Source organism: Protopterus annectens, chromosome 14.part0 (genome assembly GCF_019279795.1).
Source record: "Protopterus annectens isolate FY-2018-M chromosome 14.part0, PAN1.0, whole genome shotgun sequence".
In the NCBI taxonomy this organism is placed as follows: domain Eukaryota; kingdom Metazoa; phylum Chordata; order Ceratodontiformes; family Protopteridae; genus Protopterus; species Protopterus annectens.
The window spans coordinates 306,835,933-306,849,457 of record NC_056748.1 but is presented as its reverse complement, the minus strand read 5'-3'; the positions used below and the strand labels follow the sequence as shown (position 1 = coordinate 306,849,457).

The 13,525-nt window shown below is 40.7% G+C and overlaps 1 protein-coding gene across 1 annotated transcript in view; it reads left to right on the top strand.

The window, feature by feature from the left end:
• Nucleotides 1-13,525, top strand: part of ACADSB (acyl-CoA dehydrogenase short/branched chain) — a gene marked incomplete in the record, with an annotated part of 895,069 nt that overhangs the window by 589,873 nt on the left and 291,671 nt on the right. Inside the window, 1 exon segment of the mRNA XM_044056031.1 lies at nt 3,347-3,484. Coding sequence (XP_043911966.1) covers nt 3,347-3,484 — 138 coding nt within the window.

The following is a 13,525-nucleotide window of genomic DNA, read 5'->3' as shown; positions in this document are numbered from 1 at the left end:
CTTCTGTCCAGCCTGCGAACATGTATATAGTTGTATATTACTTCTTAGTAATGCAAATGACATGTGTTCATTGGGGATCCATGCAGATGTTCGAAGTTTCACTTCTTCAAACCCACTTCACAGAGTCCACTTGTTCGAAGTAGTGAAACTTCGAGCATTGACTTCGGCAGTCACACTACAGCACAGAATGGGAATATTCCCTTTTCTACGCTGTAGTGGGAACTCGGAATTGGTATATTTAAGTAGGGGGGTGGGGGGTACAGGGAGGCTTGCCCCCATGCAAAAACATGTTTTAGTGGGGGGGTTTTGGGTTACCCGGGGAACTAGACTTCAGCGAAAGTGCACTTTTGTTGAAGTGAACTTTCACCAAAGTGTGGGTCTTCGATGTAGAGCAGTAGACCCGTTCATTGTTATATTTTAAGTTGCAGGAATTGTGCTTGCTTGTAGTTGAGTGGAATGTTGGCAGACTCAGGCTAGTTGCAGTTGTGGATTCAGCAAGTGATGTGACTACATGCAACTTGCCCATGATATCTTCCAAGAAAAATGTCACGTTGATGTTTGTGGAGATGCACCCATTAATAGGATCCATCAAGAATGACCCCTTATGGAACCACTAATATAAGCAGTTCTTATTCTGTAGTGCAAGACCAGATTTTGTAAGTCTCAACACTCTGAAAAATAAACTGGGATAGTGAATTCCAAAAGTCACCATTATAACATTAAAGCATTTATGCAGGGGAGGCATCACTCCTACATTTGAGGCTGTTCCTCCAGCACCCCCTGCTACTTGTAGCTCTGAAAATGCATGCTAATCACAGTAGCTGTCTGACACTGACTAATATTCTGTGCATTTCCTTTTCTGGCAGACTGATGACATATGCCTTCAGTAGACTGACTTCTGAAAGTAACAGAACAAATGTACAACTTACAAATACTTTTAATGTAACACCTTTTATGAAAGTGCTGTTTTGGGCAAACAATGTGATTTCTGTACTTCCTACCCTGTAATACAGTGAAAAAACTCTGCACAACTGACCTAGTCATTCTGTAATGTTACTTGATTTAATGCTGTCTCCTTACACATTTTCTTTGCATTTTCAATTTGACTTGCACAAGCAGCTTTACTAATCGGCATTCTCTGTACTTGGTTGATGACATGCTGTTTGACTGTGAACACCAAGGAAGAACTTGCTTTCAATATTTTATTTTATTTTTTCTTTATTTTTTATTATTTGTCATCTGCTTGCCATTTTTTCTCATTCACAGCTATATTTAGATATTTTCTGAATTTCTTCATTCTTTATGATTTCACTTAAGTAATTTTAAGAGTGATCAGTCTTTGTTTTATGTTGTTCTGTATAGCATGTCATATGCTATTAAAATGTGCTTATTTGCTTTATTGTTAGCTAAACTTTATTTTGTGTTATCTCTCGTGTGCTGTAATCCTGATTTGGTGTATTAGATATTTTAATTTGATGTTTAGCGTTATCAGTATTTCAGCATCAGTCTCGTAATTATTTACATAATATAGTTTAGAGATTACTGTTAGATCTTAAAGGTATAATCTGCCTTTTAGTAAACATGTTTTTAATAAAAAATGACGTCTATATGTCTTGGGATCCTGATGCTCCTAGGAAAGTTTTGATAAAATTGTTTATAACTTCGTTTTTCAACTGGTGGGCAGTGTAGTTGTTACCTCCTGACATCAGTCACAGTATTTTTAGTGTGGCCTAGGAATACACCCTCATACCATGCTGATTCTATCCTCCCGCTTTCATGTTCATTTAGCTTGTATCATACTAGCAGTTTATTAGAATTCACAAGCTGGGGAGTGGAACTGGCAAGACATGTAGTAATGTGCTGACTAGGATACATGAATACAGAGGATTGTTGTTAAGGGTGAGAGATCACAGCATTGCTGTCTGGAAGCCAGAAAATCTAAAGTTACAACCAGTTTATCAGAAAACTGCTGCCAGATCTGTCAGTGCCCCATTTGCTCAAGAAGTTGAAAAATATATCCTGAAGAACACAGCTTTCATTTAAATTTAACTTTTGTCTAGGATGAAACTTGCAGACATGGTGTATAGTGAGCCTACTGAGTGTCTCAATTAACATTTGATGATGATATGTGGATCTTGGTAGTTTGAATTCTATGCGCATTCTAAACTTGTTCGATACCAAATGTTCATTTCAGTTTGGGATGCATTCTTTAATGTTAAAGATAAATTTAACAGTGGCTAATTTATTTATTTTGCTTACTGTTTTAAGAATATATATATATATATATATATAGATATATATATATATATATATATATATATATATATATATATATATATAATATATATATATAATATATACACACACACACACACACACACACACACACACACACACACACACACACACACACACATATATATATATATATATATATATATATAGATATATATGTATACATGTATATATTTGTTATTTTTATGAATGGTTTACTGCCACGTACTAAAGATTATAGTTGAGTGTTCTCCCATATATGTGTAAAACACCTGGAGACTATTGACATATCTTGAGGTATTTTTCTTTTCTGTTTCTGTATAACCTGTATGTATATATTCATTAATGTATTTGTTTCAGCAACTACCTACCTATGTAACATAATAATGGAACATTGTGCTTTCTGTTGCAAGTTTGTGTGATACAACTGGGCTGTGCTTGAATTAGGTCCATAGTGGGATATCATACCTCTAAATTGTCCAAATTTTGCAGAATGTCCAGCTTTTTACCTCAATTTTTGGTATGTTCCTCAAAGAAATTGTTTTTCAGACAAATCATTGAAGATTGAAGTCGCTAAATGACAGGCACGTGAGTTTCAGACTTCATATTCTTTAGAGGATGCATGCCAATGCAAACCCTACTATTCTATCAACTTCCTAAGGTTATAAGAGCAATATTTAATATCTGCCTCTTATTTTGAGTCTTTGCCTCCATTATTTTTGACTTTTCCAGATGTCTTGCACTGAGAGGTTGAGAGCTGTGAGTAGGATTAATACTTACTCCATATAAAAAATATAAAATAAGTGCTGCTCCTTTAGTACTCAACAAAGAAAACTTCTTACTTCGTAATGCACGAGATGACTAGTTTAGGTTAGAGGACCAGAATTCTGCCAGATTGCATCATGGTGTAAAACTGCAGGGTTAATGACTCAGCAGTGCTAAGTGTTTTCACTTCAGGGCATATTTCTGCATTTATTTACTAACAACCATGAACTTCATACTTGCAAAACCAGAGAACTAACAATTCATTTTTATGTACTGAATGATACATTAAGGCTTTTTATATTCCCAGGGTATGCAACACCAGATAGCTCAAGTTGCCACACAAATTGAGGCTGCACGGTTACTGACATATAATGCAGCTAGACTCAGGGAAGCTGGAAAGCCTTTTGTCAAGGAAGCAAGCATGGCAAAATACTATGCCTCAGAGGTAAGAATACAATACTACACATTCTCTAGTGAAAATGGGGTTTTGAAATGACATTAAGTAATACATTATTTTAAACTATATTTTAGTATTACCTTTCTCATTAAGCTAGGATGTCTCTTTCAGAGAGTGAAGTAAAAACGTGTAGATGTGTGTTGTTGCATTCCACCTTCATTTGTAATAATGAAGTTGTTTTCACTGCGTGTTGCTATATAATGGTTAATATTCAGAAATGTTGTTTGTAGTTATGTGGCTGAGTGATATCCTAATGCCAATAAATCATTTTTCTGTAATGCAAAAGACAAAGCATACTGAGGTGCAGGTAATGGCTGCTACTGCTAATACATTGTTTGGTAGTGGTTATAGGCATCTATAACAGCAACAACGGGAAACAAGTTTTAAACAAACTCCATGGATATATCGTGTCATGCTGGTGCTTGAATTTAGGTAAACTAGAAAAGCAAACAAATGGCCTAAATCATCTCGGTACATTAGGTAAACACTGTGTGTGTGCGCACACACGTGTGTTTGTGCCTGTTCTGCATGTACTTGCATTTTTAAGAAGTGGTTACTGGCATCTGATTAAGAGGAAAACACAATCTAATAATACAGGGAAAAGCATGGATATGTTGATTTTGAGCTGTATAACTACAAGCAAAAGTAGGCAAAAGTTGAACCTGTTTAGTCTACAATTGTACATAAATGAAAAGCAGGAAAAGGGTAATGGGCATAATCAGAAATGCAAAAATGTAACCCTATGAATGAAGACTAACAATGTAAATATTTAAGCATTTCTTTAAATTTGTTTTGATTGGGTGTACTTTTTAATTGAATTCTTTTTTTCTACTTTCATAAAGTAGTATACATAGGCCAGACAGGATGGTTATTACAGTGCTAACACTCAGTAGCATGCAGTGTGCTTTCAAATGAATTTAGGGATAACAGATTTTTCCAGATAGTACAACCAAACATTAATAGGGTTACCAAGAATGCACATGTACATTTTCAGTTAGCTTTTATTCCTTAAACACCTTTAAAGAGCTCAGATTGCCAAATAAAAAGGGACTATGCAATTTCATTGACCCTGATGTGACCAGAACACACACTGATGAAACCATGTTGTTGGTGGTATGTTTTATCTCATTATCATATTGTTGTGAGGTATACATTGAAAATGTCACAAAGCAGGTTGTACAGATCAATAATGGTGATGTTCTTACCTCATGATTAACTGACAGTCTGTGAAGTTTGCGTAAGTTAGGAAGAAATAAGGATGTGGTGGAGAAGAGGAGAAATTAGCCCCCTGCTTAACTTTTGTAGGTGATTTTTTTCATTTGATTAATATTATATTATAGCAATAACCCACGCCTGGGTGTGGGTAATGCTGGATTTACCCACGGTTGGCGTGGTTTGCTCCCGAGGGCGAAGCCCGAGGGACCAAACAAAGCCAACCATGGGTAAATACAGCATTACCCACACCCAGAAGTGGGTTATTGCTATTATACCATGACATTATTTAAGAAAAGAAACTATTACTTTTCTTAAATAATGGCATAGTATAATGCCTGTTTGCTGCCCTTCCGCAGATGTCTGGCATCCGCGGCAGTTCTGATGTACCGCGCTACGCGCAGTACATCAGAGCTGAGGGCAAAAGCAACGGAGAAAGCAAGATCTCCGTTGCTTTTTTTTTAGTGTTTCGCTATGTTAAATGGGTTTAACATAGCGAGACAGCTTTAAAATAAGCAACGGAGATGTCCGTTGCTTATTTTAAAACTGTCTTGCTATGTTAAACCCATTTAACATAGCGAGACAGTGTTTTAAAAAGAGAGTTATACTAATAGAAAAAAGTCCGGGCGACCGGACCTTTTTCCTTTAGTATAACTCGATTTACAACGGGCACGCTGGCCAATCAGCGTGCACGTTTTGGAATAATAATGGGAGGTCATGGTATAATATGTGATACTTAGTAGTTTTGTTTTGGAGTTGCTTGCATTCTTGATGTTATTTTAGTTTGTAGGTTTGTTTTGCAATTGCTTGCATTCTTGATGTTATTTCAGTTGTTTTGTTTGGGATTACTTTGGATTTGATCTGCTGTCAAGGATTCTGTCAAAGTCTAAAAATCACTTAATGTGTACAGAAAAATAGAATATGAAAAGTTATTATGAATAATATAGTAAAACTGTCAAAGTCTTCAACTTATAAGGTACTTGTTTCGAAGATGGTATGAAGGACATGGTGGGGACATTCTTTCAACCAATAAGACTGAGAATTCCAAAAGATTGGCACCACATAAGAAAGTGTATTTCACCTGAGGATAATCTGAACCTTGGGAATTTCTGTCAGTGACTTAAGTAGAGGTTCCTATATGAGTGGTAAATTCTCAGAAGTCCTTCAGGTATGTAGGTATCAGGTAAGCAGCTCATAGTGAACATGTTCTTGGAGATGCTTTGAAGAAATTGCAAGCAGTATAATAACTGGAAATAGTCTTAGTTTGAGCATTTTAGCATCCCTGTTAGTATCCTTGCGGCTGTACTTTTGATAAACTGTTCTTGACAAAGTTCTGCAAAGTAACCCACATTATATTAGTTCATCCCAGGTTATAGTAGGTATATATTGCATTGTGAGGGTAATTATCAGAATGCCTGATCTGGTTAAGAAGTGGTCTTCAGTACATGCTGCAGGCATTAAGGCCAGTCAGCTGGTAAAGCTTTATATTGTCTGTCACACCTAGTACCGTCATGTATTGCTTTCTTTCACTAAGTTCTTTATCGCATAAAACCCTTGGTCATGAATGAGCATTATTCAGGCTGTTAGTTTTTTTTTTTTTTCCGAGAAAAAAAGATTGGTTTATTGGTTGCTTTGCTCTTCCCTGGGTACAAATAGTATATAACTGAATTGCCTGTGTCATTCTTGATAATCTTTCAACTTTTTACCATGGTCCTTTGTTTTTCTTGTCTTTTATGTGTCTTAGTTTTCTTCACCCATCCCTGATGCGTTGAGCCTTAAAGCTAGCTGTTTGCAACACCAAAGCCTTTGTTTTCCAAGTTTGTTTGCTGTACAGCCATTTTGAGTATTGTTTGGAGCACACTTCGCCTTCACCATTTAGGAGAGGGACATTATATGACCTGCTGTCCATTCTGCACAGATTGTAGTCATGCTATCAGAAAAAAAGTAGGCATAAGAAATTATCTGATGAAAAAGACCTGTAGGGCAAATGCACTGCACCCTATCTGTCTGTTCATCTGAGTCCAACATTGGGACCTCAATTTTCCTACAACAGGGTTAAGCCATGGTCAAGAGGAAGATGCCCCCCCCCCCCCATTGTAGAAGGAAATAGTCCACAAAAGAGCCATGAAGATGGCAAATTGGACTATTGAGCACAAGAAAGGAATGATGTATTCTTACTGTTATGCAAGAATCCCATAATTTCCAAATAGGAGATACTTAGAAAGATTAAGAGAGAGTTAAAGGAAAGAAAATACTTGCAGGAGAAAAACAGTCAAAGGCTTCAAAGAAAAATTTGTATTTATTAATGCAACAGATTTATGAAAAACCTTACATAGATGAAAGAACACACATAAGTAATTCTTACTCGGAGCTAAATCTCTATAAAGATGTTAATGTTTTTAGCAAGAAGTTAGGTGCTCTATCAGGGCCTGGGGTTTTCCATTTAGGAGCTTTTCTTAAATATGTCTCAGTTTCTCTGACTGTTACTTCATCCCATTTCATATCCTCTACATTAGAACTCCTTGATGTTTCTTTTAATTCTTCTATCCATTCAGCATTTTTATGCTTAATAGGGTCTTCATAAATGCTTCTCCAAAATGTTTGTATTTGTTCCTTTTTTGATGGTGCTGCTATTCCTTTCACTTTGTTTCACAATTTGCTATAAAATCTTTTGGGGTCGTACATAAATTGCTTATTTTATACTTTTCCTTGATATTTATCTGCATGCCTTCTGTGTTTTTCTAACTGTGTCTATATTTTTAGTTTATTATTGGCAGTATATGATAAATCTTGATCTGCTTAGATACTATGAGATACTCTTCGTGTTTCACTGTTGCAGTCATCACCTCTGGGTTATCCCTGCTGTGGTAGCCCTCGGCCGGCCCGAATGCCAGAGTCATTGTTTTTGTGCTCCGGCTGCTGTCGCCACTAGTTTGACGTCAGGTTGTCAGTACTATAAAGCAAAGCAGCCGATGTCATTACATCAGACTTTCTTGCCATGAAGCCCGTAGCAGTAGCAGTTTGCACTAGTGCCGGTCGGTCGCTATCAGAAGTCGAACTTCAGCAGAAAACGTCTAAAGCTAAGTACCCTGTTGGGGACCCTTTTTTCTTGCTTTAACTGATGTCCAAAAAGGCTAACAGTTGTCTAGCCTGTGAAAAGCAGATCCCACACTGAGACTTTCATTCCTACTGCATCACTTGTTTAGGCCCAGACCATGACGTTCCTCGTTGCCAGTTCTGTGCCCTCTTTAATGCAAGAACGATTCACCGTAGAGCTCTCTTTGTAGACAATTATTTTCATATTCCATTTTCTTGAATTCTGATATGGCATCTGTCAGCAAACAATCTGCCGATATTCCGAAAAAACGTAAAGATAGAGACAGGCCACACAAGGCTAAGCCTTCTGACGATGCTACTAAGCAAGTCGTCAGTTCTCCGGAATTCAGTGAGGTGCTTTTGCAGCTCTTGATGCCCAAATCGCTTTCTATGCAGGCCTTTGCCGAGACCCTTTCGGAGTCTGGTATGCCGCAGAAATCCACTTTGTCTTCTGAGCCTTTGGCTGTCTCTGCCTCGGTTGGGGCCGAAGCCGCAACTCAGGCACCGGCCTCTGAGGAGGCCATTCGCACTACCGATTCTAGGCAAAAAATGACGTCTTCTCTTCCGACTACTGTTTCTCAGAGACCGACGGATTCTGTCAGGCCTCGAAGCCAGGCCACTCCTAGGAAATCTGCTTCTAGCCACCATCTTGCCAAAATGGAGGAGGATCTCATCTCCCTTATCCGAGGTACTCAAACCCCCACCCCAAAAAGAAAAAGACTTCCTTCTCCAGAAATTGACAGCCTAAGAGTCTGAGGAATCTGATTATTCTGCCTTTGAAGAGGAACAACAGCCCTTAACTGTTTATGAGGATTCAGATGCAGAGGAATCCATTCCCTCTGCCTCCCCTCCAGAGGACCTTTCCTTTGGTGAAACTCTCCACTCCCTCAGGGAGCATTTTCAATGGGAATCTCAGGACAACCCAGTTAAAGAAATGACTTAGAGAGTTTCTGGACCTGCCCCGGCACAGCCCCCTGGCCATCCCTTGTATTTTAAAAGTGGTGGATGATGTTTTCCTTGAATCCAGCTTAGCCTCTGATGCCCTGCCTCCTACTCCAGCTAATCCTGACAGGTACTACAGAGTACCGGATTCTCACAAATATCTGTACAGGAACCCTGCTGCAGACTCTGAGGTCATTACACAGGGACTGAAAGGAGCTAAGGCTAGTTCTGCCAAGAATCCTCTTCCTTCTGACAAAGATTCCAGAGCTCTGGACAGATGGAGTAAGAAAGTATACACCTCTGCAACCTTAGCTATCAGAGCACTCAGAGTTGTCAGTTCCATATGTTAAAATATCAACAACACACCTTGGAACAAATAAAGCAGAAGATTGTTAGCTCTCCTGATGGTGTCAAGTCAAAAGAGCTGGCAGAATTACTTCACTCTGCTGATCACGTGGCCAAGCACTCATTACAATGTGGATATGATGCCCTAGAACCCTCTAGCAAGGCAGCAGTGACAGGATCTGTTATTAGAAGACATGCATGGCTGAAGGAACAACCTCTCCCTGATCATGTCAAGTCTAAACTTATTGATGTACCCATAGATAAGGAACGCCTGTTTGGGGAAAAAGCAGAAGAGGTGCTTAAAAAGATGGAATATGAAGCAAAATCTATGCAAACAATAAAAGATTTCTTTCAAGTTCAACTGCTCAGATTCAGCAGAAACTTCCCCTCTAAGCACTGGGCCTTTCTTGCACCCAGCAGACAGGGCCAAAGTAAGCCCTGCAGGGAGGGAGAGGACATCCAGGCCCCTATCCCAGGGCCAGCAAAGAAGCAAACAATAGACTTCTGCCTCTAAGGCAAAGAGTTCTAAGCCAAGCATCTATGGTAAACACTCACAATGACTTTCCCTCCCCCCTCTGCCCTCCTTTCACTCATCAAAAACTAGGAGGAAGGCTCACCCTCTTCGAGGACAGTTCGGTCTCTATAACCAAGGACCAATGGGTATTAAAAATAATTTCTCAAGAATACAGATTCTCCTTCAGCGAACTCACAGTTCCAAGAGGGTACCCAGACCCTCCCCCCAAACCAGTGGGCAGAGGCATTAAAATGGGTAAAACACTAATATCCCAGGGGGCAGTAGAACCTGTTCCTCTGGATCAAACAGGAAAAGATTTTTACTCCAGACTATTCCTTGTTCCCAGAAAAGAAGGCACTTTGGCACTCCATCCTGGATCTATCCAAACTGAACACCTCCTTGGTGGTCCCCAGATTCAGAATGCTAACCTTACAGCAGCTCCTGCCTATACTCACACAAAATGCCTGGCTGGTGACACTAGACCTAAAAGATGCCTACCTCCACATCCCCATCCGGGAATCGTGCAGAAAATGATTGCGCTTCAGTGCAGGCTATCAGTACTTTCAGTTCTCTGCACTGCCCTTTGGCTTTTCTACTGCTCCCAGAGTATTCACCAAATGCTTGGCCCCGGCTATACCATTCTGCAGACAGAGAAATGTACACATTTACCCTTAACCTGAACGACTGCCTCAGTCAGGCGAACAGCAAAGAAAAGTTGCTCCAGGATCTTCTCTTTGTCAGAAAACTCCCAACTTCCCTAGGATTCACCATCAACAAGAAAAAATCAAAGCAAAACCCCACTAGGAAAATTGTTTCCTGGGAGCTGTGCTAGACACAGAAACCCTAATGGCCTTCTTATCCCCAGAAAACCAGAGCTTCTCTAATTCTCCCAGCTAGCTTCCGGAAGTCACCTCACTGTGAGGAAGGTCCAGCAAGCCCTGGGATATATGGCATTTTGCATGCTTCTCATCCCTTTCACCAGGCTTCACATGAGAAAGCTTCAGTGGTACTTAGAGAACCTTTGGTGTCAGCACTCTCAGTCCCTAGAGACCACTCTCCCACTGATTCCTTGCATAAGGGGCGAATTTCTCTGGTGGGCAGAGGCCTGTGCCATGAACAAGGATCTTCCCTTCATCCTCCGCCCTTCTAGCCAGACCATCACCACCGATGCCTCAGACATAGCTTGGGATGCTCACCTAGCAGGCAGGTGTACCCAAGGGCTTTGGAATGCCCAGCAATTTCACTTGCACATCAACCAGAAAGAAATGATGGCAGTGCAAAATGCTCCAACTTCCTTCCAACCCCATCTCAGGCCAGTGGGCCTCCTTATAAAAACAGACAGCACCACAGTAATGTGGTACATCAACAAACAGGGGGGCACCCAATCTTACCCCCTGTGCAGGTTAGTCATTAGTCTATGGCTTCTAGCCACCTCCATGGGGCTACACCTGATTGCCCAATTCTTACCAGGGATCAACAACACACTGGCAGACCACCTAAGCAGAAACTTACTGGACCCCTATGAATGGCAGGTCCACAGAGAAATCTTTTTGCAAATCATCATCCAGGAGTGGGGGATCCCAGAGGTGGACCTCTTTGCCTCGCACTTCCACCACCAGCTGCACAAGTTTTGTACCAGGGAGCATCACCTCCGAGCATGGAAGGTGGATGCCTTGATCTTCCCCTGGAGATCTGTCTTTGTGTACGCATACCCTCCTCTGCCCCTTATTCCCAAAGTTCTGATCAAAATAAGAGAGGAGAGACCAAAAGCCATCCTCATTACTCCAGATTCGCCCCAACAGCATTGGTACCCCTTACTATGCAAGCTGACCTTACAGCCCTTGAAGCTGCTTCCCCTAAGGTCAGGCCTCCTGTCCCAGGAGAGGGGGAAGGTACTGCACCCAAACCTACAGACTCTCAAACTTTCAGCAAGTTCATACACTAAAAACTAGCAAGAAGTCACTGTTAAGCAAACAGGTCCTGGACATCATCACAGAGGCCAGAAGACCCAGCACAAGGAAATCTTATGCAGGAAAATGGAAAAGATTCTGCACCTGGAAATAACCAAAAGGGGGCAGTACCTCCCAACCTTCCATCCCTCTCATCCTGGATTACTTAGCAGAGTTGCTCAATAGTAGCATCTCCGTCTCCTCTATTAAAATACATGCCTCGGCCATCTCTGCCCATTATGATTCAGACCCACCCCTCTTCTGTCACCCTTTGATTAAGCAATTCCTCAGAGGGGATTCTAATATCAGGCCTCCCAGAAGACTTCCTACTCCTCCCTGGGACCTGAATTATGTGTTACAGAAACTAACCTTACCTCCTTTCGAACTTGCCGCTTCAACAGAATTGAAATACCTCTCCTGGAAGACTGCCTTCCTACTAGCTATCACCTCAGCCAGAAGGGTCTCAGAACTTCAAGCTCTCATGGCTGTTGAGCCCTTCATAATTTTCCATGAAGACAGAGTCTCCCTGAGGACTAATCCCTCGTTTATGCCCAAGGTGCTATCTGATGTGACCCTTAACCAGGCCATACACTTTCCCAACCTTCAAAACAAGGGGGAAAGAATTCTGCACTCACTAGACATGCACAGACAACTCGGATATTATCTGGACTGCACTAAACCATTCAGAAAAACTGACCAGCTTCTTGTAAGCTTTGCCCCGGGGCAGAGGGGAAGCCCATCTCCAAACAAACCATTTTCAAATGGATCTCACACTGTATCCATTTTTGCTACAGACTACATGGGAAGCCCATTCCCACATCTGTCCATACCCACTCCACTAGGGCAACCTCCACTTCCACTGCCTTCCTCAGAGGAGTACCAGGGACATATTGGAAGTGGCCACCTGGACCTCTGTCCATACCTTTACAAAGCATTACCACCTACCTCTCTTTTCTAAGTCTAGGGCAGGGTTTGCCTCTGCAATTCTGTAGGGCCTATTACCCATACCTAAGCCTCTACCTATCCTTCCACCCTTTACCTCAGCTTTGGGAATCCTCCCCAGGTGAAGACTTCAACGGTAAAATATGAAGAACATAGTACAGTTGTGTACACTTAACATAAACGTAGATGTTCGAGTGTATTCACTGTTGCAGTCTTGGTTTCCCTCCCTCCATTCCCCCTTTTCACTACTTCCCATAGGGAGACACATGCTTCCCAAGGTGGCTCTTAGCCACCAGGACCACTTCTCTCTTTTCCCTTGTGCTTCTGACGGGTTAGGGCAAGAAAAACTGATGTAATGACGTCAGCTGCCTTGCTTTATAGTACTGACAACCTGACATCAGACTACAGGCGACAGCAGCTGGCGCACAAAAACATTGACTCTGGTATTCGGGCCAGCCAAGGGCTACCACAGCAGGGATAACCCACAGGTGATGACTGCAACACTGAATACACTCGAACAGCTACATTTATGGTAAGTGTACACAACTGAACTTTACTTTTATCATGTCTATCTTTCTAAGTATTTTTTGGCTTTCTAAGAATTTTTGATCTGCTTCCTTTTCTATATTCTTAACAGCGATACTTGTCTTAATTGCTTTGTTGTTTTTTTATGTGTGATGCTTCCATGGTGGCATTTTACTTGCTGCCTTCCATTCCTTTGTTAATGTATATTTTTGTGGTATTTCTTTAATATCACATATTTTTTTCTTAATATTCATGGTTACTGTGTTCATCTGTTTTATTACGCTTCCAACATTTTGGGTCTTATTTATTTTCGGTAATCTGTTTCTTTCATCTGTCTTAATATATCTAACCGTCTTTATTAAATCAATCAGCTCTTCCCTCAGATAATTTTCTTCTAAACTGGGAGGACATTCTTTGTTTTTTCATTTCCTATGGACATTCTACAGAAAGTTCCAGGGCATCTTCCTGTGACATATCCTTTTCAAGATGCATCCAGTGTCATCT